This window comes from Lathamus discolor, chromosome 2, assembly GCF_037157495.1.
Source record: "Lathamus discolor isolate bLatDis1 chromosome 2, bLatDis1.hap1, whole genome shotgun sequence".
In the NCBI taxonomy this organism is placed as follows: Eukaryota; Metazoa; Chordata; class Aves; order Psittaciformes; family Psittacidae; genus Lathamus; species Lathamus discolor.
The window spans coordinates 15263861-15289681 of record NC_088885.1 but is presented as its reverse complement, the minus strand read 5'-3'; the positions used below and the strand labels follow the sequence as shown (position 1 = coordinate 15289681).

The following is a 25821-nucleotide window of genomic DNA, read 5'->3' as shown; positions in this document are numbered from 1 at the left end:
ATTTTTTTTCCTGTAATCATCCTGCTTGATTTCTACAGCTAATTTTCTACTACATGTAAAAGCCGTTCCTGTTACAGGCTTTGCAGTTTTGTGTCTCTAAAGTCTTACTAGAAGTCCTTTTGTTCTTGCTTTACAAAACGGAAGGTACAGCAGTACCCCCTGATTTGCTTTGTTCTGTTCATTGCTATGAATGCAACTTGCTTCCTCTTAAATGACTATAAATTAAACAGTCCTAATCTTTTCAGCTTCTCCAAGCAAAGGAGTCTTTTTGCCTTTGATTGTTTTCATTGATCATCTCTGGTTTTCATCCATTTTTGTTAATGTTTCTGAATAACTAACAAGATCTACCTGCGCTGCTGGAGGTTGGTCATCGATGGGTATAACAGAACTCAAGAGAGAAGACATAACAGTAGTGTGTATATTTTTTTGTCTGCTTATTTTCCCTTCTCTTTTTTCTAAGAGTATGACAAAATTAATGAGCTAGAAAATGAATTAACAGCCCTACTAGTACAAAACATTCACATTTTCTTCTGAATCGAGTCCTGTCTGAGGTTTAACAGGGTCTGTATCTTCTAAAACTTTTCATGATGCTGTGTATTGATTTCCCCTATGTATTAGCATCAATCTGCCTTAGGAGGCCAGGTAGTTATTAGCACCATCTCCTCCCTTCAGGGGTCATGTGAAAGCCTTGTTATTATCAATGGAAGTAACATGAATTTGTTCACCGTACAGTGCCTTAGCTGCTGTCTGGGGTCTCATTGCTTTGGGAAGTTGTTTAAGCAGTGTTAATTGCTTTCTGCTCCTCTAGCCCACTCTTCTCTGTGAATGGTTTTGCAGGCATAAAGGCCTCTGTCATCTTTCTTTCTCTGTGGTAGAGATTTCTTTATGTACTCTCCCTTTGAAAAGCTTTCTGCTGATGGAGTGCTCTCCATGCTTTCTCTTCTGCTTTGAATGTCCTTAATTTGGTGAGACAGACTCTTGCAACTACAGAAAGGTTATATTTAGGTTTTGTGCCTGCTAGGTGTGAGCACTGTGCTTGATTAGTTACTTTTTTCCTTCCCGTTTGCTGTCAGGTGTTACTCTAAAACTGAGTTTCTCTTGTTAGCCTTTCTGCAATTTCCTCAGACCTGCTACAGAGGGCCAGGGGTACAGTTATGGGTCTTGCATTTGGGATGATAAAAGGTGATCAAAATATGTGTAGGGCTTTGGTTATACTCTGCATCTTTGGGGCACAATGTTGGACACATGAGCACAGAACTCAATATTCCAGATTTTTCAGCATAGCTTTCACAAAGGCTTCCTGTGTACCTGAGGAGTCCCTTGGCCTCATCAGGCTGGCATTGGGGTGGCAGGAAATGGGCAGTCCTGTTTGGGTCAGGTAGGCCAGGATGTCATGAAGACAAGGCAGGAAGGGCAGTCCAGCCAAGTGTGATGCTTTCTCCATGAAGCTCCTGCAAAGTGACAGTATATTTCACAGTGAACATGCCTGGGGGAAGTCCCTTAAAATCTCTGTAAAGCCCCCTATTTTCCACTCATCTGGAGAGTTTGGTGGACCTGTAGCTTGGCTGAGAAAGGGAATCTGTAAGCGCCATGACCAGAAGAAGCCCTGTGAGGGACTCTCAGAGTTCATATAAAACTCAGAAAGTGCTTTCACGTCCCCATCATGAGTAGCCCCTTTAGCCAGCATTACAGCACATCTCTTACTTGGCTGAAACATGAAGAATACCTGAATCTCTTGTATGCAACATTCAGGTTTACAGTGTCAGTGAGAAGTTTGCATATTACTTGCTGTCTGCAGTACCTTAATTCCCATGAGCTGGAGTCACATTCTGGAGCTGCATCACAGGATCTGTTTGAGCACACTATACCAAACAGGGCTGCAGTAATGCTCAATAATTCACATTCATAGCAGCCACTGGCATTTTTTCCATCTAGAAGAGATGAGCCATGGAGAAATCACATACAGGAGCACTAGACAATACAAGCTAGCACCTCACTCAGGAATTACTTATGCATTTTATTAATTTTATCATTTCAATTGAATTTATAATTACAGAATTCTGTCTGCTGGATGAACAGCAAGGAGGCTTTGAAAAAGAAGGCACAGAAGGCTCAACTTGTCCCCATTCAGCGCTATTCAGAGATGGTTTGTTTCTCTACCAGCCAGATGCTGTTGATAATGAGATGTACTCTGAGGCAAAAAACCTCATTCCCAGTGATGCTTCTTTAAGTGTCTTGAAACAAGGTATTACCAGAAATGCTTTACATTATTATATTACAGTGAGTTAAGCGACATGATAGGAGGAAATAATCTGGTACAATAGTGGGTAAGAAATTATGTTAGTTCATTTTAATAGCCCTTATTGAGAACTCTTAAGGGAATGCACTGAAAGAATGGAAGAATTTACTGCTGCAGTAGGTATATGCAGTGGACTGTTCCCTAGGAACATCCTGAATCCCTTTGTCATAAATATGATCTTACCAAATCAGGTGTTAATGGCAGTTCTGTTACATTCCAGATGAACTCTGTAAGATTAGTGATGATTTATGATTTCATTCAGAAAGGGCCACTGAAAATATTCCTTCATCATTTGGAAAATACGCTCAGTAAAGCTGCTCAGTTAAAGGTTATTTTAAGTCTCAAAAATCACAGAGGCATCTCCCCCCTTCCCTTAGCCTCATTGTTTTCTGAGATGCTTTATAGAGATCTTTGGTATCAACTACAGCTGATGAAATGAATATATGATTTAAATGGCAATTAGCAAACTGGTATAACGGGCCAGGCACAACTTGTTTATTGTAGCCGTGGGGGAGGAAGGGGCAAGTTGGTCACCAGAGGACTGACAAAAGGGGAAACAAATCAAGGCCTCAGCACACTTTACTGTTCTTCAGTTCTTGGCAGAGTTCTTACAGCTGGTTTTAATGATGAACATCACTTTTGTTATCTCTGCATTTCACCCTTGGCTGTTTAGTGGACCAGCTGTGACCAAAATAGGTATTTGTTGTCCTGAAATAAACTCTGTCATTCTCTCATGGAGAATAGAAAGGAATAACTGTGTCTGCATGTGTATATAGAACCCAGTTATCTGTGCACTGTTTGGTTTGGTTTAGCTTGGCATATGTTTGCACCCATGCTGCTTACAAAGCTTGGAGGTTTCTTTTTATTAATTAACCTGAGCTGTGTCCTGGAAAAAGCCCTAAAAATATTGTTTCTACTCAAGGTATTTAAAGTAGGTTTCCTCTTCTGTTCTTTGTACGTACGATTGCATCAGGTACAGCAAATATCTGCCTGAGGCCGGGTTCGTTTTTCTTTTTCCAGTAAAGTAATTTTTGGATACAAAAGGCATCTTTAAAGAGTGCGTGTTTCTTGACCGGAGTGACATGAAGGGAGATTTCTTTGAAACAAGGTTAACAATGCCTGTGTGTCCATGTTTTTGGAATGCAGAAAAACACATCCCAGCCTTCCAGTTGGCATTATTCACTTGAAAACTTATTTTCTGTGAGCAAAGTGGTAATTTGATGTCACAAAACATTTTGTTTCAGTGTCATAGTTGAGCTGTGGGGAAAGAAGTGAATTCTTTTGTGCTTCTGTTGTATCTGTTGTCATGGATTCAGGATTTCAATCAACAAAAGATTTTTGTCCTGATTTTTGTGATAATGACGGGGTCAGGGGTGAAGAGTTGTAATTCTTTGATGCTCCTGATGGAATACAAGGACAGTAACAATTGATCGCAATAGGAACTTTTAGTTCTGTGGGTGGACTTGGACCTTTGACTTTTTAATTCATATTAACCCACAGATTAAGAAGTGAAGAGCAGAATTTCTCATTCTGCCTTATAAATGGACATCTACTGGAGATGAACTTTCAAGTGAAGAAGTTAATATATGGTTAGTTCGGTTAACATTAAGATACTGAATTCTAAAATCTTGATCCTTTGTAGCTGCTCTTCTTTCTCAGAATTTTCATTGATGCTTCATTGGCTTGGTTGGGAAACAGAATTGACTGTGTTCCAGCCTTGCCTTATAGCTTCTGCTGATGGAAATCAGGATGTCAGGATGTGGTGATAAATGAGCTTATGAAACACACCGCAGAAATGCTAACTGTTTTCACTGGCACTTGTGCAGAAATACTTAGTTTTACTTTTTACTGCTTTCTTGGGAAAGATCTGTCACGGCTGAAGGCTCAGTTCCAGCCCTTTATGAAGCTGCCGGAAGACAAGCGAAGTGCTTTATATAAAACCCTTTGTGAGCTCTTGCTCTGTGAAGAAGTGGTGACTGCCCTGGAGGACGTGGTAAGACGAAGAAACTTCTGCTTGTTCCCTAAAAGCAGTTTCCGAATAGAGCTGGCATTCTCCTTTGCTGGAACTTTTCTCTCTTGAAGAAGTTTACGTACTCCTTTGCTTCCAGGTAGATGATATCTGCACAGGAGACAAGCCAGACCTGAAGGAGTTAAAACCTGCACAACAGCGAGACCTCCTGGACTTCTTACAGCTCGTAGGGTGCAGGTTGCAGAAGGAGCTGCTGTTGCAGAAATGCCAGCCTCAGGATGAAGAACTCTTCTCAGCTGCTCACCTTCTCATCAGTGCTATCTCTGGTATGTTGTGAATGAAGAGAAGGGCCATTTTTTAAACATAGTTTCCTTTTAGAAGCTCCCTCTGTGTTAAAGCATTTATGGCTTCTTTTGAGCAGCTGATGAGCTGAGTGGCTGTCATTTGTTCCCTTCTCTTTTTATGAGTTTGGTGTACCGTGCTTAGCATTCTTGGCTGGCACTTAAATTCAGCCCTCAATCACTGACAGATTTTGCTTTTAAAATACACATTCCTCCAGGATTGCTTAACTCTGTTTTCCTTTGAGTGCGGGCACTTCCAGTTTGGCAGCTAATTCCTGTTCCTACAGCATATGGAGCTTTTCCTGCCTAAATGCTGAGAAATACAAATCAGGAGTTGTCTTCTGTGTCACAGTGTATATTGGTGAGGTGCAAAGTATATTTAGCAGAAATGCATTTAACGTGAGACACTGCAATTAGAGGGTTGTTTTGCAGCTGCTGGAACAGGAGATTAAACACAAATGTCAAACAAATGCCATCCTCACAATCTCATTGGCACCACAGTGTTAATTAAAAGCTACCTGCAAAGTCCAGGACAGACTTTCCTGGTTTTTTCTCCTCTCTCTCATATATAAAGAATTTCCTGACATTAAGGTAACGAAGGGAAGTCCAGTGTGGTATTAGTTAGACGTGGTAGTGTGCAGCAAAATGTCAGTGTGCATCCATTTATGCACTGAACCCGGGTAGAAAAGGTTGACTCATTTGTGGAGACAGAAAAGAAATAGAAAACAGAAACCTGCTGATGTGGTAACACTTGTCAGATGCTATTAACAGAAGGGGGCAGTTAATTGAGCGTGTTGCATTATCACCTGGCTTTGGACATAATGTCTGCTGCTGAAGCCCAGGCGTTGTTAATGGGGCTGGATCAAGAACCAAAGCTAGTTTATGCCTGTTGCTTCTAGTAGGATTTACAGCCTCTGAGTCAAAGGGCACCACAGGGATCATTTAGTATGTCTCCCTGCCCCAGCACAGTCTCAGCTATGTAATTCCTTCTCAGATGTGTTTTTGCTGAAGTCAGCATCTCATACAGATTTTGAGAGCAGAGGTTCTTGTTTTATTCAAGGCCTAAATAATTCATCCAGCCTGCAGGCTCAGAGTGAAACACTGGGAGATGCTTATGGATGAGACAAGAATGATGGGGAGGAAATCCCCTTTCCTACAAGCTGCCCTTTCTCAAGGGCAGAGTTAGTCAGTGTGGGCTTGTACCTGCCCATCCCCCATCCCATTTTATTCCGCAGTCTTGGAAGCTGGCAGGAAAGGGCTCAATCAGCTTCTCCCAAGCATCCAGCAGAGCACTTAGGACAGCTGTCCTCAGCATTGAATCGCTTTGCTCTCCAGCATCCATTTCACAAGATGCTGTATGTGCAGATGGGCCCCAAAAATGCAGCTCACCTGTCTTTGCTCTCAGCAGGAAAACTCCATCTCAGAGCTCACTGTTAAGAAAACCCTTTCCAGCAGCCAGCCTGGTGCAGTGTTTGCTGGAGACAGTCCTGCTCTTGTATTGTTTCCTCCACAGAGCTGCCTGATTGCACTCTTGTCCTGCTGCGCGCCTGCTGTGATCTTCAGGTGGTTCCAGCGTTGTGTTGTTTGGTGAGTAATCAAACTGTGATTCTAGCATGTGGGCCCCAGCAGCAGTAATGCCTCTGTCCTCTGCCTTTACCATGTTTGTCACCCAGTAAAGAAGATGTTAAGCTCCAGTGCGGATTTCGGCTGTAAGCATTGTTTTGGCAAGGTCAGAGTCTGACAGTGGCAAACGATGCAGGTTATTTACTGCAGATGGATCCCAAACCTCTGACACGTTTCTGTATTTGGGAGATTTCATGGGCTGTGAGCAAAAGAAAATTGTAACTTAAGCTCAACTCTTAATTTACTAATAGGCTCACTAGCCCGCTTTAAAGTCTTGGTGACAGCAATCAACTGCCCTTGGAAAACAGGAATTTTCCGTCCATAGCATCAGTGCTTGGGCCATGGCAGATCCTGAAGTTCCTAAATTCTGAGGCCGCTCATTGCAACTGCTGAAAGAACAGCGCAGGGGGTTTCTTTAAGCTTTTTGAGCTCACAAACAAAACTAACAGTAAACACCAGTAAATACGCAAGTGCAGGAGCAGTGCTGCTGTTTGCTCAGAGCAAGCGTGAGAGCTCAGTGTGATCTTCAGTGATTAGGGGGGGAGGGAAATGTTTGTCTTCAAGGAAATCAAGGCCAGGTTGGACGGGGCTTGGGGCAACCTGGTCCGGTGGAAGGTGTCCCAGCCCATGGCAGGGGACTGGAACTGGGTGAGCTTTAAGGTCCCTTCCAAACCACTCTGTGATTTCTGGGACCTGCAGTGAGAGGCTGAACGGGAGAAACGGCACTGTAGGAGAGATGTTTCTCCTTAAAGGGTGGCATAGAGCTTTGGTTCCAGATGAGTACATTGTACTTGTCAAGGCTAACACTAAAGAGAATCTTGCCCTTTTCCTGCTGCCTTGTAAGCTCTCCGGTGAGCTGTGTAATGGCAGGAGCGGCCCTGCTTGGAAAATGTTTTGATGTCTCTGTGTTTTGCTCTCTCATAAACACAGCCGAACATCGCTGCAGCTGATGGCACTGTGGCGCTGAGCAGTCCTTTGGTGGCGACTCTCACTGACAGAGGAAGATTTGACGTGGTGCAAAGGCTGTTTACTTCATCAAACATTCATTTGGAAATGACAGAGTCTTCTGTGAAAGCTGTAACCATGAAAGAACCTAGATTCTTCCCGCTGGTTCTTTATGTTGCATTGTATGGATTTTCTGCTTTAGGTGGGAATGTGTAGGAGTTTTGCTGCATTACTGCTCTCGCCTGTTCTTCTGTAGGTCTGCAGTGTAGTGTTGGTGTGTTTGAGCCAGGAGTAGAGTAGAGCCACTGGGTTGAGTGCATAGGACACTCCGGGCAGGGGTTATGGTGGCCCGGCTGGGCTCTGCAGGCCCGGGGTGAGCACTGCACTGCCTCAGGCACACTGCTGCTGCTCCGCAGCTTCACTGAGACCTGTGGCTGCAGAGGGAAATGCAGAAATAAGGGGCGAAGGGGGGGGAATCAGAAAAGACAAGCCTGGAACAGGAACTGAATGTAGCTGTTCTGGTCGTCGTCACATCTGTGGGGCTTTAGAACCCGATCGTTTGCATTTATATGCATGGGAGAAAACTGTGAGGTACGAACTGCTTTGTGTAAGCAAGCAAACCAGCAGGCTGTGGAAGGCCAGGGTCTGCAATGCAGCTGCTGCTTTGCTCATGTAGGACTTGATGTAGGGAATGCCTTTACTCTGGAGCAAGCGGAGTGGAGGGCTCTCAAAGAGGTACTTGATTAGGGTTTTGGTTGTTCAGTGCAGTTTCGCTTTACAGATGTGAATTGCACTGCAGGAAATAAACCTTTTTCCAAAAGGAAGAGCACTTTGAGGCTTTGTGCCTCTATTCAGCATTTCGGTTTTCCAGGCAGTTTTTACTCACCTCAGCAAGTTTCTGCTGTTTAAATTGTGTCCTGAACGTTCTCTTTTGAGGCACAGCGATGCCTTTCAGTGTGTGCAAACGCCACAGAAATGATCATTTCACCCGTGTGACATTTTTAAGTGCAGATGTTTTGATTGTTTGACTAAAAGCAAAGTGTTGGTAAAGCCGCCCAGGGCTCTTGGGCTTGGAGCTGTTTTGCCTTTTTTCATTGTAATTTTTTTGTAATGACGTGGATGGGGCAAATGCAGCCAAGACCACTGTAAATACGGGCTTGGGAAGGTGGTGTTCCACGTAAGTGGAATGTCAGTGCTTCCAGGCAAGACTGGGACAGCTGACAGACAAGCAGGTGTGTGTGTGCATGGAGGTGACCAGTAACCAGCCCCTGCAGCTGAGCTGGAGGCTTAAGCCCTGCCCTCAGCTTTCTGCTCTATTCCCGCATGCTCCAGAGCAGGTAGTCTAAGCCTGACCCCTGTCAGTTCAGCTTTCCCTGGGGAAGCGACTTTGCAGAAAAGCCCTACAGTCCCTTTCCATACCGTGAGTGCCTGATCCCTGGCATGCTGGGCTGCTGCAGGTCCTGTGTCTCATCTGGTCAATGAAGCGGATGGTTGCCCAAACCTTGCACTGGTGTATCTATCTGGAAGCAGCTTTCAGGACAAGCACACTACTCTGCTTCCAGGACATGTGTTTGTGTGAATGTCTCTTGCTAATCACTGCTCAAAAGTTGCCTCTGTAACTAATTTATCAACATGTCAAACCAATAGAATAACTTATAACCTCATGCACGTAATTTTGTTGTTCTTTTGGGGATTTCAGTCATGCCCTTGGCCTTGAGTGGAGGTGGCAGATGGATATGTGGGCGTCCACGTAGAGCTTTGATCTTCGTTAAAGAGCTTGATGTGCACTGTACGACATAACTGCTTTCAGGGTGTGCATGCTGCGGTGTGTGGGTAACAGAGGGGATTTGTGTGAAGATAAAAAAACGCGAAATGCTAGGTGTTCTATGGAAATATCATTGAAAGAAGAGGTTGTGTTTGTTTCCTGCTGCTTTGTGTTCAGATGCAGATTAGTCTCTTGCTTCAGCTAAATCCACGGAACAGGTTGAGGCTGAGGGGTGTGAAGTTTGCTGACAAAGCAGAGGTGAGGGGCTGGTGTTGGTTCTGGGGCTGGGCAGCCCTCACAGCTGCAGCCAAGGAGGATGCTGTGCTCTGTCACAGGGTAACAGAGCTGCTGCAGCCCTCAGACAGACGGGAGCTTGGGGAGATGTTGTGTGAGCCAGTTCTCATCATAAAGGCGGAGATGCAGATAAAAGGCAGGTGTGTGCAGACTGCCTCTTGATGGCTTATCTGGCTCTAATTCAGATTATGACAAAAAACAGGCATCAGAAAAAAGCCAATTATGGATTGTTTTTTTCAATATTAAATCTTTATTATATACAAAAATATTTGTTGGGAGTTAACAGAATCTCATAATTTGTACATTAACATTTTTATGTTTGGCTGTTGTTACTTGTGAAAATATTGGCTGTGAAAAAGATGGGGGGTTAGAAAACAAATCCCAATTCGAAAATGCCCTACGCAGTAGCTGACTCTGGCACATGAGGTCAGAATACAAACGCATGCCCATGGCCTGCTCCACACTGTGGCCTCAAATAACACTTAGGTGCTACATCAGTGTCAGGTTTATGTTAGAAAGTTTAGCTAATAGCTAAGGGTTTATTTTCTGTAGGATGTTTTCAGCTCAAGAAGGTATTTTCTATCCAGCGAAGCAGTTTTTAAAGTTTAACAAGTGTCTAATCCAGTTTAATGTGCTGCAGAAAGAGAACACAACAGGAGAGCTTCCACCAGGCAGAGCCAGGTGGGAGAAGAGGCGTGGTAAGGAAAATCTTGGTGACAGACTGCTAATAGCCATGGAAATCCAAACACTTCACTGGGATTTTACAGCTCTTGGCCCAGTATGGAGCAGGAGAGATGTCCTTGGACCACAGCACACAAACGTGATACACAGGGAAGCTGTGGCATGGCAGGAGGGAGGGGAATGAATGCCAACTGGCATTTTCAAAGGGGAAAAATACATTTCAGCAGTTTTCTCCATCTGTAGGTGTGTACAGGACCGAAACCACAGCAATCATCCCAAACACAATCCATTTTTTCGCAGGCAGCAATGCTACTGTGCACCTCTGCGCACCCCCCCCCCCAGCACTGCATGAAGGATTTTGCTCTATGCTCAGTATCATATAAGAAGTCAAATAATGGAGAAGTAATTTGGGTTTCTGGAAGTAATTTTACTGTATTCCAGGTAAATGCTGGCTACTTATGGAGTAATAATTGGATGAGTATGAGGTGGTGTGGATTGTATTGTATGGATGAGGCTGGACAAGCTCATAATACTACAAGAACAAGGCTAAATGGGAGGATTTGTTGCCAAGACAGTGTTAGCCTGGCATGTCTGTCAGTAACCATAGCCAACCATTGCCCCAGCAGCAATGGGATCTCCATACCAAGCAGCATGAGAAAAGGGTTCCGAGACCAAAATTCGCCTATACTTTAAATGTAATTTATTCTTTAAAATAAAATCATTGCTGCAAACGTGCTGGGAAGAAAACCCCACCACATTATACGTGGATGTGAAACTGCCGAACAGCCTTCACTGAGCTGGAGTTTGATTCTAAGCCCCTACAGGTAAATCCCAGCTGTAGCACCAACTGCAAATGAGTCGAGAGGTCAGCAGCTTAGAATGTGACAGTCTGAGGAGAAGCACCCCACCGTGGAGGATTAAGGTTAATCTGCAGATGCTCCCTGAAGTACCGGTGGTACTTACCCCTACATTTTATGTACATATGTTTTTGTGCACGTGCACGTGCACATAAACACAACTGCAGTATTTGGAAGCCAAAGTTGCCTCTGAAAATTGGTTTAGATGTGCTTTCACTCAACAGCAAGTTAAGTAATAACTTACTTATTAGAGTAAGTTACTTAGCAATAAGTGATACCAGTCTTAAATATCAATGTTCATTCTGACTGCTATTTCCTCTACAAGATACATGTTGAGAATCCCAGACTATTCCCAGAAGTGAGCTGTTAAATATACAAAAAAGCAAGAAGACTAGGCCTAAAGACTAGGCCTATAAGAGGAACCTAGGAAGAAAAATCAGTTGGTGCCTGTCAGCTGGAGGGGTATTTAAGGCAAGAGGCTGAGCAAGCTACCAGCCCCTTAGTCCAACAACCACTACCTCAGCATCAGTAACTAATCCCACCACTGGTGCACAAGTGGTATCATAAGTTTGGCAATTAACAATAACTGCACTAAGTTTTGGGAATCTGGGTGAGGCAAAAACCCTTCATGAAACAAAGGGCCTGTGTGTATCTACATGGTAGGTGCAGATGACCTCCACCTGCAGCTGGTCTGAGAGCTGCACCTAAAAGTGCAGTGAGTGGCAGGGAGTCTGCTGTGGTAGGCACGATGGATGTACCAAGAAACAGCAGCTGCCTCAAAGCTAGTCTGCGTGAAGCTGCAAGCTCGTGCATAAGGACAGGCAATAACCCCCATCTCCCCTTTTCTCGAGTGGTGCTTTCTATGTGATTGTTCTCCACCGGTCCTTAAAGCACAGTGGAGACACAAGCTTGGCCCTAAGGGTAAGGGGAACCTAGCCAGGAGTGGTCTGCATTTCAAAGAGAAAAAAAACCTTCTTACTTCTTCTCTAAATCTCCTCAAAATCAAACCAAACCAAACCCAGATGACTTCCTGAGTACTGAGGCAACCTGTACAGCAAGTATTTAGGTAAGATTTCAAAAGATGCAATGAATTAGAATTGTAACAGAAGCTCAGGAAAAAGGTGTCACATTTTGAGCCTATCCAAGGTGTGACAGTTCAATATAAATACACGTTCAAAAGTGATGAACTGATCTGCCATCCTGCCTCACAAATCTTTTGTACATCCAAGTACACAGCGCTGCCCCAATGGGAGAACACAGCACAAATTAAGGATACTGCGCGGGTTACAAATCCGATTTCCCTTGCCTCTGTTGGGGTCTGTGGTTCTGCTCTGATTTTACCTTCATTTGCTGTTTGCAGAACTTCTCCAAAGACAAGACCCTTAGAAATCTGTGCAAGATGCCACATGCCGTTATAGCTATCCCACAAAACTTTGATTGACTGCATCTTGCCACGTGATATAGAACCTAAAGCAGACCTGTAAGTGTAACCTTTAGAGACAGCAAGGAAGTCACTTGGGTACACATGCACCAAAGCATTTACATCGAAGCTGGGACTGGTGCACACTTGAGGGAATTTTTGGTGTATTTAAGGAAATAACTTGGGGGTCTCAGCATACCGACTGTACTTTGATGTGAAACTCTTCATTTACAGGGCAACTACAGTGTTTCTTCTATCAGTCTATATGTACAGAATTTTACAGCACCTCATGCACTGTCCAAAACAGATAGAAATTACAGATAAATATAGAATTTTTAGATTGAAATATCTGCATATTTAGAAAAATATACATTAGTAAACACAATAAACCAGGTAGAGAAGTGTACTTGTTCTAAAGTCTCACATGCAGGTAACATTTCTGGGTTAAGTCATGGTAGCTTTGTAATGTGGTAACAGACGTGAGCATTTTTTGTTTTACCATCCACATACGTACATATACACAGACAACTATTTGATAATTTACTTCTCTAAACTACTTAAATATTTATCTTGTGATACATACCACATATCTTAAACATTTAGCAGCATCTTCACCTCGCTCAGACACACCTATTGTCATCATTAACAGTCAACCTAAAAAGGTCACCTGCTTCGCATCTGGAAAATGAATGTTTAGTGCGGAATGATATACATGAAATTAATTAACTCCTCCAAAACACTTCAGACAGCTCTTACATGAAATAATTGTCCTTTGCTCAAGACCAGCCTTTCAGTGTCTTTCTCTCCTAATTGCACAATGCACAGATCTCTAACACCTGCTCTGGTATACCCTGACTGTTGTGTAAATGCCTGAAACAGCACCAGCATTCTAAGAACCTCCAAGAATGCTCTAACTAATTCACATTCTAGTCATCCCACCAGGTAGTGACAAATGAAGCAGAATACCTGATGAAAATCTGATCTTGCTGAAAACCAAACCAAACCACAACCCACCACCACAAAAACCCCAACCCCTTTCCCCCCCCGCAACATTATAAACCTGCTAGTGTGAACTCCCACTTTTCAAGGTTTAATGGATACATGTAAGGAATGTGATGTTTAGGTGAGGATTTTCCCCTTATAACCTGCATGTGGACATCCAGTTCAAACCTGCAGACACTTGGATACGATCTTTGCCTGCAACCTAAGCAAGCCATCTTCTCCTGTTGCTTCAGAATGGTACTTCCCAATAGTATCTACACTTCCACCACCAAATGGTCAGCCACTAGGCTCCACTCTGCTAACTGCTGGATTTTGAAATACTGGGAACCTGCAGCAAAAGCTAAAGCTTTAAGCTTTTAACAAATACATGGCTGGCTGGAGATGGCTGACTAGGGAGGCTCTTGTGACAATATTCTCCCGGAGATGGAAACAAGAAGGAGCAGACAGGTTTTCCTAAGTAAACCTTGGTGCCCATGTTTCATGTGTTTCATCTGGTTAGGTAAATTTATGGAAAAAAGGATGAAAATAAGTGATAGTTGCAATACAAAGTACTACGGTGTGGAAACAGGAGAATCTTCTCATTCTGTTCATTAGGGAAGAGTGAGCTCAGCCCACTTTTGGCATCACATATAGAGTATTTTCTAACTCGTAACGTAAAAGGCATTGTTATCTGTCCACATAGCACATCCTATTTACAGTATATGTAGCTCTCCTATTCCACAGTAAATAAACACAGTTTAGTCACGTCCAGCATATAGTGCCAAGAGCAAATCATTAGTCACGCAATGGCTTTGCTATTGTTGCTGCTACATACAACACAATCCATTTCTCAAAGCAGCCTCTGAGTGATAGGATCACAGAACATGTCTCCTGGGAAAGTCTCATGCTGGTGCCACATTTAAAAGCTTTGCCAAACTTAAACACCACCAGAGGAAAATACATCCTGAAAAATGTAACAATAGAACAAAGCTGTGGTCCAAATTTTCCTCAGAGAATTTCAGATTCCCTCTGAAAGACCACGATCTCAGTACCAGGAGCCACAAGGATTACCTGTGCTATAAACAGCTTCAACTAATGTTTTCCACAGACACTAGGATCTCAAGCTGCCCCTTTTACCCCGCAGCGACCAACTTCATAGGCTTTGCAAAAATCACCTGTAGTATATGGGTGTTTGTTTGGAGGGGTGTTTGAGATTTACACTTCTCCAGTACTGCATCAACTCCATTTTTCTTTTCCTTGTGCACATAAGTCTTTAAAAGCCCCAGGAAGCAACACTGGTTTACAGTGTCTAAGCCTCTTTTCCTTCAGAAATAGTTCTGATGAAGTTGCCTTTCAATAGCATTCCATGTCACACTTTGGTGTTGAGAAAGAAGTCAGAAGCCAGGTGCCTGTCACCAGATGGAAGAGAAATTAAAACAGATAGATGACTTCAGTTCAGACACCTAATCTGGTGATGGTGAATGTTACTATATACAACAGCTGACATTACAATATAAAATAGGGTCACAAAAAGAGCTAGTCTTAGCAATGAGCTACATTTTCATTTTGTTCTTATTAAGCAGAAATTTACATCAGCATAAGTTTTGATGAATGAACTTGAACCTAATGTGAATTATCAATGAGCCTACTAAGGGAAGAACTGTCATTAACTAAAGGAAGTATGTTGTAAAACAAAAAGGTACAAACAACATCATTGCTTTTTAGCAGTAAGCTTCCAATTCACAAACTAGCTCGTTAAAAATGCAATTAAAACCAATGCAACAAAAAGCACAGAAACTCTACTACATCACACTCCTAAAAATACAGCAGTTGATCACATACAAATATTCCAAAGTATAGAACCCAGCTGGCTAGCACAGAAAATTAAGCCATAGATCACCATACAAATATCAAGTAATGTCCTAAGAAAAGAAAATGCCCCCACCCCCCCTTTTTTTTTTTTTTACCTTTTTTTTAAGCAATGTGTTTTCACAATGTGAATAAATACTCCTAAATGTTAAGCTTCACTCTACAAGGCTCCACGTTACCAGGTTCTCTCCCAGGCTACTTCCCCATTATTCCAATTGCACGGAGTTACCCTGTGTACCAGCTTTCTAACATCAGACCTTCAGCCATAACAGGCTAACAGGTTGGCTCTCCAAAACAGCCTCATAAGCAGCATGCAAGGTATTGCTTTACGTTATTTGAAGAGACACATGTAAGGGAACCTACACAACAGCTGTCGAAATCAAGAAACAGAAAGAATTTGTGAAACATCAAGAATGCACCAACATTAAGCGGAAGGAAGCTGGAGCAATGGAGCTGTGTGTTTGTTGCTGCTTTTAATACTTAAAATTCTGCTCCCATGAAGTTATTATTTTATAAGGAAAAAAAAAAAAGAAAGAAATCAGAGTTCTTTCCTAATAAGAGCTATATAGTTTTGACTGGTTGAACACTGACGTTAACAAGGTTTACAAAATATTATTTCAAGTATCCTTTTTTTAATCACAGTGAAAATGTAAGACCAAGATGTAAGTGTTGAAGTGAATGACTGAAAGTTTCTTAGATGAAAAAGGCAAAGGTACGAAATCAAAACATAGAAAAATGCTTAAACGCATTTCCTTCATGTGATATGAATAGAAAGGTTACCTGTAAAAAGTTAGAAAAATTAAAATAAATTACATATTTAAGTACACTTTCCCTTCAGCATTTCTATAAAAATTCAGAACAGTGTACTTTGGAATATACACGGAGTAAAAATGCACAGGTGCCGTAGTCATCGCCGGTATCTACACAATGTCACATCAGCGTCTTGCTGCAGTTGAATTTATTTGTTACTTGAGCTCCTCCTGGGAAACCTCAATATACCCAACTAATTGGGACCCACTGCGGTTCCAGCCTCAGCCTCTCAATAGCAGTCTGCAGCTTCTCGAAGGCTTTGTCTAGGTTGTCATTTACAATGGTCAGATCAAAATAGTGGTTGTATGCTCTCTGGATCCGTGCACTTTCATCCACTGTTTTCTTCAAATCAGTGTCCTGGTGAAGAGATCAGAGAATTCAACCAGGTTGGAAAAGACCTCCAGGATCATCAAGTAGGTTTTACAGGTTACTGAGAACAAAAACCTTGGTGAATTCTTATAAACATGCAAGATGTATCCTTTCATTACCTACAACTGACTACTTAAAGAATATATTTTAAAAATAGTAAGCCTTCATTTGCAGTAAATCCACACAGAACTTCAGCTAAAATGTATTGAAAAGGTTGAAAAAGTTATGAGCCGTGCCAGTAATGTTAAACACGACAACCAAATGTTTGCAAATCTGGCAATTCTTACGAACGTCAACAGACACGCATGAATGATGCACTTCAGTTTGTATCTGCAACTGACAATCAGAATGAAAGCGATGCTTTAGGAATGACTGAGTCAATCACTTATGTAAATATATTTGTGCGTTTTATTTCCAAGGAAAGCACAAAAAAGGTCAAAAATGTAAATTAGTGGTAAGTTAAAAGACATTGAAAGATACATTTCTGGTAGAAAAAAACTCTAGAATACTTATAGCTTTTGGAGGCTACATTTCAGCCTTGCTCACCTGATGTCAGATCCTGATTTGCGAACTACTGCTGCATTGTTTAATTTCTGACATGAGCTACAAAATACACAGGGAATTTATATCCCTACATTACAAAGCCTTCATGAAGTGCTGTCACTGAGCACTTTTTTATGTTCCATTAGTCCTACATTCTTAGAAAATCCTTCTTCACATCTGCACAAAGGCCATTTTTTCCTAAGCTGTTCTGAGATTTGTCCCCTTGACAGTATTTCTTTTAAAATGTTCGTGCCCTGATACAGTTGTAAACAGAAAAGGCAAAATGAAAAAGTAAGCTTCTGAATAGCCTCTCCTTCCCAGTAAATGAAGGAGATGAGCAAATGTATCATCGCAACAGCCACAATTTTTGCAATAGAATGGTTTAGGATACTAGAAATAATGTAGAGAGACCCACTAGCAAGCAGAACATAATACTTAATATAGTAACATAAACCTAACATGATAATACAAATGACATGTGTTTTTCACTTGTTCAGGAAGTACACGAAGATGAAATGGGAAATCCTACTCTTTATATACATGAGTACAGATACTATCTAGAATGCATAAAGATACATAAATGTACATTTAAAATGTAACTATACTCTTTATTATTCAAAAGGACAAGTAAAAGAGAGGCAAGTATGTGCCTTAGGGAATCAAATATTAGGAAGTGTAGGGAATTATACTTGTCTGGACAGTTTTAACCTTGCCTTCTTAACACAGAATCACAGGATGGTTTGGGTTGGAAAGGACCTCAAAGCTCATCCAGTTCCAACCCCCTGCCATGCTCAGGGACACCTTCCACTAGAGCAGGTTGCTCCAAGCCCCGTCCAGCCTGGCCCTGAACACTGCCAGGGACGGGGCAGCCACAGCTTCTCTGGGCACCCTGTGCCATTGTCTCAGCACCCTCACAGTAAAGAGCTGCTTCCTAATGTCTAATCTAAACCTACCCTCTGTCAGTTTAAAACCATTCCCCCTTGTCCCGTCGCTACATGCCCCTATAAAAAGTCCTTCTCCAGATCTCTTTTAGGCCCCTTTTAGGTACTAGAAGCTGCTCTAAGGTCTCCCTAGAGCCTTCTCTTCTCCAGACTGAACCATGTCAACTCTCTCAGCTTGTCTCCATAGCAGACGTGCTCCAGCCCTCTATCATCATTCTTGTAGACTCATTGCAAAATTCAGGGTTCATATGGAGCAGGGAGGAGGAAAGGCAGAGCATCCACATAGATACTAGAATCTGTAATAGCCAGAATCCACAACTAGGAGTGACAATCTCTGATGTGGTTAATAGAATTGGATCTCACAGGTTTGAAAAGAAGGAAAGAAGAAATTTGAGAAAAGAAAAAGAAAAAGGAAACAAAGAAGACTAAAAATCCCATATTCATTTAGTGGAAACTAAACCACCAGCCTGTTTTTATTGCTCTGAATGCCTCGTCAGCATTATACAAGATATTGTTACTAAGCTGCAGCAGTACTGTTGTGAGTTGCCAGCTAACCATGGCTTTTCTTAGTAGTACTACTCCTTAACTGCTCAGTCTGGCTTTTTTGCTTTGGTCCTGCAGCTGGTAAAGTTCATGTCCATATAGAGTATTTATAATTTGCTGCATTGAGGAAGCATGTCTCATTCCTCTCTACTACACACAGTGTCTCAGAAAAGGAGAGAAGATCTAAGGAATAAAATGTGCCAGTTCACTTTACATAACAAACCCGAGGAACTTAAAAAGAAGAGAAGCTGTTCAACACTTCCTGTTCCAGCAGCTCCCAGGCATTCTCAGTGCAGCGTGTGCTGCTGCAGCAGTGGAAACAAGGCCTAGTTGCATTCTGTTGTTTGTTGGTTTGTCTTTTGTTTGTGTGTGTTTGTTTTCTTTACGTAGGCTGCAGTATCTTTCCTAAGGATTACAGATTCCATTTTTAAAGCACACCTACATTACAAGACAAACCCAAAGAAAACTTTTTTGGGAAAAAGATGTGGAAAGTAAAGGAAAGACATTTACATAAAAGAACAACTCCCACCATCAAATATCTCCCATTTGCTGCAAATAATCAAAGGTGACACTTCACAAAGAACGCATTATGAGTAATTTTTGTAATCAACGCTTTTCTGTAAGAGGTCTATTTTTAAGAAAGAAGCAATCTGCCTTACACATAGTACTTGATTAACTTCTACTAAGTAATCAGCAAAAGCCTTGCCTTACTTTTCTTAAAGACATTCATTGCAGAACAAATTCTACCTAAAATGAAAGGTAAAATCCAAAAATAATAATATCAGAACATCCTGTTCAGAGCAAACTAAATGTGAAGTAATCTGCTTACAGTGAGAAGTTTGGTTGTAATTCCAGCATCTACCACAGCCTTGTGCATAGCACGCAGAGTCTCCAGCTCCGGAGCAGCAATAAACACCACATAGGGCATGAACTCAGAAGTCCTCAGTATTTTCAGGGCCTAGAAGCAAAGAAGAATTAAAAAAAAACCCCAACGTTTGAGAATGACTCACCACACGTCACCATTATTTATGGGGCACTGCAGAACTAGTCTGTTACAATAGACAGAAACACGTAAGTGAAGATTCCTATTTCTATTTCAGAAACTCCTACACTGCTTTTTGAAACTCTCAACATCATTCTTTCCTTGGCTAAAAAGATTATTTATAAATCTGTAAGCCTCCCATTCTAAGCAGAATCCTTGTTGGCTTTTTTCCATCTAACTCATTCCAACTAAGTGCCACAAACGCAAGAATCCAGTTGATATTGTAATCTTCAAACCACATAAGAAGACTTCAAATTTAAAAGCACAGCACTTCAACGCTATACTCCTACACTTGTAGTGTAGCATTATGAATGATATACCTGTGGATTCACATCCAAGATGCAGGTCCTTCCTGTCTGAACAACTTCAAGGATGGAATCAATTTTGGTGCCATAAAGATTTCCTTCATATTCTCCATGCTCTAAGTATCTGCCAGCTTTAATATCCATCTCCATTTCAGCTCGTGACACGAATCTGTACGCTTGCCCATCTTTTTCATCATCCCTGGGCTTTCGTGAGGTAACTAAACAACAAATTTAAAATACAAATTGAATGTTTTCTTTTCGCATTTGGAATACAAATATGAGGCTGAACTGCCTGTTAGGAAAGTAAAATACATATTAACATACAATTACAATTGTTCCATATACAATTAATTATTCTAATGTAAGTTTCAAAACTGAGCACAGCCCCTCCTGTTCCCTTTATTTCTATTCTTTCCTATATGTTGCTTACCATTTGCCTATTTCCTTTGTATTACTCCTTCACACCATATACAATACTCATTAATGTCATCTTCTTATTCACTTAACATAATATTAAAGTGACTCGGAATCAAATGAAAGTTTAACTCTCGAATGCCAAATATACTTCTGAAAATAACTGAGCACACATCAAAATCTGCACTGTCCTGCCCCACCAAGCCTCAGCACATACTTCGCTCACTGTATTTGCCCTGCTACTCAGGGCAGAACTACCTGAGCTAGCTACAAAGAAAGTTAACCTAAATATCAGAAGAAACCCAGCCACTGCAGGAGAAAATGAATGGAGGCGAGCTAATGTTGCTTTCCAGGACAACTTACCCTTTGAAGGAAGGTGAATTCCCTGCAGAGATTAAAGACAATTTTTAAGTAAAACATTACCAGCTCTCTTGGGTATTGGCCATACTGTGCAGTGCAGGCATCATTTAAGCAAAAGTGAAAATAAAGTAAATAAAATAGAAGTATCAGGTTATTACAGACTTCACTGTCCTAACACCATGTTATTTATCCATTCTTTGTATTTAATCAGATTTGAACTCTAAAATATATTAAGTGCTCCAGTGAGTTGTTCCCTTTGTAATACTTGTACCATCACTGGGTGACAATCATCACTTGGTGCAACTTGGTGATACAAGTGGAAAGCACTCCCCCCCTTCCAGAAACTCCTATCAACTTTGTTATTATTGAAAACTTGGGTGAAATGATCTTCTGAAGCTGCTAGCAATAAAGCAATAAACATATTACTAGAACATCTAGGCTTTAGCCAAGATTCCACACAAAGATTAATACTGGAATGGTTAATACAATTAAAAAATCATAGCAGTTTGAGACAAATTTTGAAGAATGAGCTTTAACAGTTTATAGCATACAACAGTGTATATATGTTTAGATATAACACATATATATGGGCGGGAGGAAGACAGAAAGAGGATATATGTAGTGAAGACTCCATATACAATAAACTATGTATTGCATGTGCATGATTAGATTGTCAGATTGCTAAATTGGAATTTAATGCCTTTGAAGGGTGCTCAAGAGCTCCAAGTAAAAGCATTTTAACACTGTGTTGCATTACTTACATATATTTTAATATCTATATAGTATTTTAGGGAAAACAATAATTCTGAGGGCTTTTTAAAAAGGGAATAAGGAATTTTATAAGTAGCAAAAAGTTTCTTCCTATTTTGTCAGTATGAAATAATGAGATTCCCAGAGGAGGATTTCTTTTACAAAATTAATACTTAGAAGTCAAACTTGTTATCTGTTACATATAGCAATTCTAAGTGCCAGTTTTGGCATTAGAGATTCATGTACATGAGACAGACCAGTTCTCTCATGTTGCACAATATATCTTTCAGACCTCTCCCTCCTCCCCCTATTATCAGATCTACTTGTTGCCACTTAGAACTGTAGGGAAAAGAGTGGGTTTGAAATGATGAAAAGCAGCTAGAAGGAGGAGAATAATAATGAGGCTTGGGTGGACGTCTCTGGACAGCAAACAGGAGGGGGCATTAAAGAAATAAAGATCTTGTGAATCAGCAAAGTAACCTTCTGGAAAGAAGGCAAGAAAACAATGCTTCAGTAAGAGAGAAGGGGTTTTTCTGAAGTTGATAGGGAGAGAAAGAAAAAAAAAACCATGGGCTTGAGGCTAGATGTATTAAGACATAATAGTATCATACGAGTCTTGCAGATCACACACACTTCAGTTTTATTGGAAGTGTGTTGCTTTTCCCTACATTTCTGATACTAAAGAAACAATTTATAATGCCAAGGATGCTTCTACAGATGGAAAACTCCACGGCACACCTGAGAAACTCCACTGGCTGTTCATCACAGAAGAGGGTTAGGAACTTCTAGAATCCTCTCAGTAACTGATGGTGACCAGCACTGAAGAAACCTAGCAGACTAAAACACTGCACATACAAAGTTGGTTTACTGCACCATCAGTAACATTTAACTGGTAGTGACAAACATTTTCACTGTCATCATACGTTAGTTCTGTTGCCCGAGAAGATGAAGAACCTTTTGTTTTCCCATGCTACATAACTTTCATATTCTGACAAAATTTCTCCTACCCTGAATCACTGGGATAAACATCAGGTATTTTCCAGATAATCAGAGACTCGTATTACAATACTACAATAGGAGTGCTGGCAACTTACATGGCACTGTGGTTCCAAACCTAGTAGGATTCAGTACTATAAACCTGTTCTTCAAACTTCTTCTCCCCACTCCTTGGGCCCCAATTAAGACCAACGTTTTCCTCTGAAAAGGAGGCATTTTGGCTACTTCTTCATAGATCTGGATTTCATGACGATCAAATTCTACATTGAGAAATGTACAAAACCAATTAACACCCAGACAGTAATGTAAGAAAAAAAATTAAGCAGTCATGCTATATATAAACAGACCATATGTGAATATAAATAGTACTCCAAGGGCATTAATTCTGACGCAAGCTTTCTTAAATTGGCATGGGAATAAAATAGTTACTCCTTCACGGACAGCATAAGTCACATTATTACCTTTACTTCCAGTGAGAAAATCTGAGTTTGACCACAATGGGAAAACTGATCAAACAATTAGGGAGATTTCACAGCATCACAGAATTCTTAAGGTTGGAAGGTATCTCTGGATGGCATCTGGTCCAACCCTCTGCTCAAGCAGGGCTACCTGGAAAAGATGCTCAGGACCATGTCCAGGCAGCTGTCAATTATCTTCAAAGAGGGAGACACAACAACCCCTCTGGGCAAACTCAGTCACCATCCCAGTGGAAAAAGTGTTTCTTGATGTTCAGAGGGAATATCCTATGTTGCTGCTTGTTGCCTCTGGTCCTGTCACTGGACTTCTCTGAAAAGAGCCTAACTATGTCCTCTTTGCACCTTCACTTTATTTTATTTTATTTATACCCACTGATGAGATCCCCCTGAGCCTTCTCCAGGCTGAACAGACCAAGCTCTTCCAGCCTCTCATAGGAAAGATGCTCGAGTCCCTTCATCATCTTCATACGTCCATATTTCTCTTGCACTGAGGAGGAGCCCAGTACACGTGAGGTGTGGCCTCATCAGTGCTGAGTAGAGGGGAAGGATCACATCCCTCAACCTACTGGCAAGCAAAGCTTTCACTTTTTTTCTCTTTGTAATGAATATTTCTTCTCTGACCCTCACCTACCAAAAGGTACACTCTGCACCATCCTATCCTCACTGGTCACAGAATCCCAAGGGTTGGAAGGGACCTCAAAAGATCATCTAGTCCAACCCCCCTGCAAGAGCAGGGTAACCTACAGTACATCACACAGGAACTTGTCCAGGCGGGCCTTGAATATCTCCAGTGTAGGAGACTCCACAACCCCCCTGGGCAACCTGTTCCAGTGCTCTGTCACTCTTACAGTAAAGAAGTTCTTCCTGATGTTAACGTGGAACTTCCTATGTTCCAGTTTACACCCATTGCCCCTTGTCCTATCACTGGATATCACTGAAAAAAGCCTAGCTCCATCATCCTGACACCTACCCTTTACATATTTGTAAACATTGATGAGGTCACCCCTCAGTCTCCTCTTTTGCAAGCTAAAGAGACCCAGCTCCCTCAGCCTCTCCTCATAAGGGAGATGTTCCACTCCCTTAATCATCTTTGTGGCTCTGCGCTGGACTCCTTCAAGCAATTCCCTGTCCTTCTTGAACAGAGGGGCCCACAACTGGACGCAATATTCCAGATGTGGCCTCACCAAGGCTGAGTAGAGGGGGAGGAGAACCTCTCTTGACCTACTAACCACTCCCTTTCTAATGCACCCTAAGATGCCATTTGCCTTCTTGGCCACAAGAGCACATTGCTGGCTCATGGTCATCCTCCTATCCACCAGGACCCCCAGGTCCCTTTCCCCTTCACTACTTTCCAGCAGGTCAACCCCCAACCTGTACTGGTACATGGGGTTGTTCTTCCCCAGATGCAAGACTCTACACTTGCCCTTGTTAAATTTCATCAAGTTTCTCCCCGCCCAACTCTCCAGCCTGTCCAGGTCTCGCTGAATGGCAGCACAGTCCTCTGGTGTGTCAGCCACTCCTCCCAGTTTTGTGTCATCAGCAAACTTGCTGAGGGTGTCATTACTGCTTTTAAACCATAAAAACTATCTATCTATCAAACAAATTTATAATCAAATACTTTACTGCAATTCTTTCAGCTTTGGATCCTCTAGACTCTGCAAGTTCAGAAGGCTAAAGTACTCTGATGTATATGTAATATTAAGAGATACCTGCATTTCTTGTAGTGAGATACATCATCTTTTTCTTTTTTTTGCTGCTTATTGTTCCACAGAAAGGCCCTAGAAATAAAAAAATGAGACAAACTCATAATTTTAGCTGAATGTCTTATTCCAAAGCTTATTTACATGAACATATGCAGGATTAGATTAAATGTACAAGGACTAGTTTAGATTTTTATATATTCTAGGGCAGAAGATCGCATATATTTTCATTCACATCAAACGGTATCGTAAGAACTGAAGACGGAAGAAATTTTCTTAGAAAGCTTTGTAAAAATCCATGAAACGTATTTATTAACTTTCAGTTTATGTTACAGAAACAGAATAAAGAGCTTGTAAAAAAAATAATAATAAAAATTGCCTTTCCCACATAACTTAGCTTTTCATCAGCAGGTGGCAAAATTGGTTCATGTATCTATGAAGACTAAGCATAGACTTCAGCCTTTGTCCTTCAGTCAAAGCCAAAATACAATAATTAGCATTTCGCAACATTCTGTGTATTCTCACACAGCAGTTTTCTAGTCTCTATGAAAGCAGTAAAAGCATAACAGATGGAGCAAAATCTACCCCTGAAATTCATTAAATCTTACCTGAATTATCCCAGTCCCTCCTCACAAAGGCCTTTCTCTTCTCTTCCAGGAACTGGCTGGGAATAAGCCCTGCACTTCCTCCTTCTTTGACATGACTAGCCTGGGGGAAAACAAGAAAAAACACAGGTAAGCTGGGAGAAGCATTTTTCTCATTGACATAGTGATGTCTGACTTTCACACTGCCAGTGTTTCCCAAAGATGGTATCGATACATTTACTACTGAGACTTGGAAATTCAAACTCAGATTTGGTTAAAATTCTGTCTTACAGTAACAGTGTCCTCCCATTGAGTATTAAAATCTGGTAAACAAATAAAATAGATAAATAGATAAAATTTCATTACTGGTTCCCATTAAGTTAGTAAGCTCCTATAGCCGTAAACCTTTGGCATCAAAATGGAATTCTTCAGACATTGAACTCTCAAGTGACAAACCCCAAGACTTTCTAGTACACTGTACACTTATTTTGTACTTGAGCTGCTCCAAACAGGAGCAGTGCAGCTTATTAACGGTCATTTCACAGTCAATGTCATTAATACATGCCTAATCATGCCTTAAGATTTTGCACTAACTAGAGATTTAAAATCTTAGTAACTGAAGTATTCCTAGTAATGAATGTTTGGCTAAGATTCTGTACAAAGTAATTTCACGGCTAGCTCAATTCTCGCAAGCTTAACACATACAAACACACAATTATGAAATGTACACTTTTCTTCTCCGTAACTGGACAGCCTGTCTCTTGCCATCAGGAACCGTTTCCTTTTACCTATGACTGACTGATATTTTACAGTTAGCAAGTTTTCAGTAACAGTCTGGCATTTCTAGAAAACACAAGGAAAAACTATTTTTTTCCTCTCCAGTGGCACGATCTGCATAGCAGGACTTGCAACACACTATACTGGTTTAACACATTTCATGTTTG

The 25821-nt window shown here is 41.4% G+C and overlaps 2 protein-coding genes across 8 annotated transcripts in view; one reads left to right on the top strand and one right to left on the bottom strand.

The window, feature by feature from the left end:
* GSDME (gasdermin E) overlaps window positions 1-8841 on the top strand; it is a 30859-nt gene extending 22018 nt beyond the window's left edge. The window contains exons 7-11 of the mRNA XM_065665888.1: window positions 2057-2245; window positions 4165-4292; window positions 4408-4594; window positions 6123-6196; window positions 7163-8841. Of these exons, the coding sequence (XP_065521960.1) occupies window positions 2057-2245; window positions 4165-4292; window positions 4408-4594; window positions 6123-6196; window positions 7163-7393 (809 nt within the window). The 3' untranslated portion in view covers window positions 7394-8841. The remainder of the gene's footprint in view (window positions 1-2056; window positions 2246-4164; window positions 4293-4407; window positions 4595-6122; window positions 6197-7162) is intronic.
* Window positions 8842-9463: 622 nt separating this feature from the next.
* The window catches only part of PALS2 (protein associated with LIN7 2, MAGUK p55 family member), a 65448-nt gene continuing 49090 nt past the window's right edge, over window positions 9464-25821 (bottom strand). For all 7 annotated transcript variants that reach the window (XM_065665883.1, XM_065665881.1, XM_065665880.1 and 4 more), the window contains 6 exons: window positions 24902-25001; window positions 24303-24371; window positions 22216-22377; window positions 19613-19815; window positions 19080-19208; window positions 9464-16211 (listed from right to left, as the gene is read on the bottom strand). In XM_065665883.1, coding sequence (XP_065521955.1) covers window positions 16035-16211; window positions 19080-19208; window positions 19613-19815; window positions 22216-22377; window positions 24303-24371; window positions 24902-25001 — 840 coding nt within the window. In that variant the 3' untranslated portion in view covers window positions 9464-16034. The remainder of the gene's footprint in view (window positions 16212-19079; window positions 19209-19612; window positions 19816-22215; window positions 22378-24302; window positions 24372-24901; window positions 25002-25821) is intronic.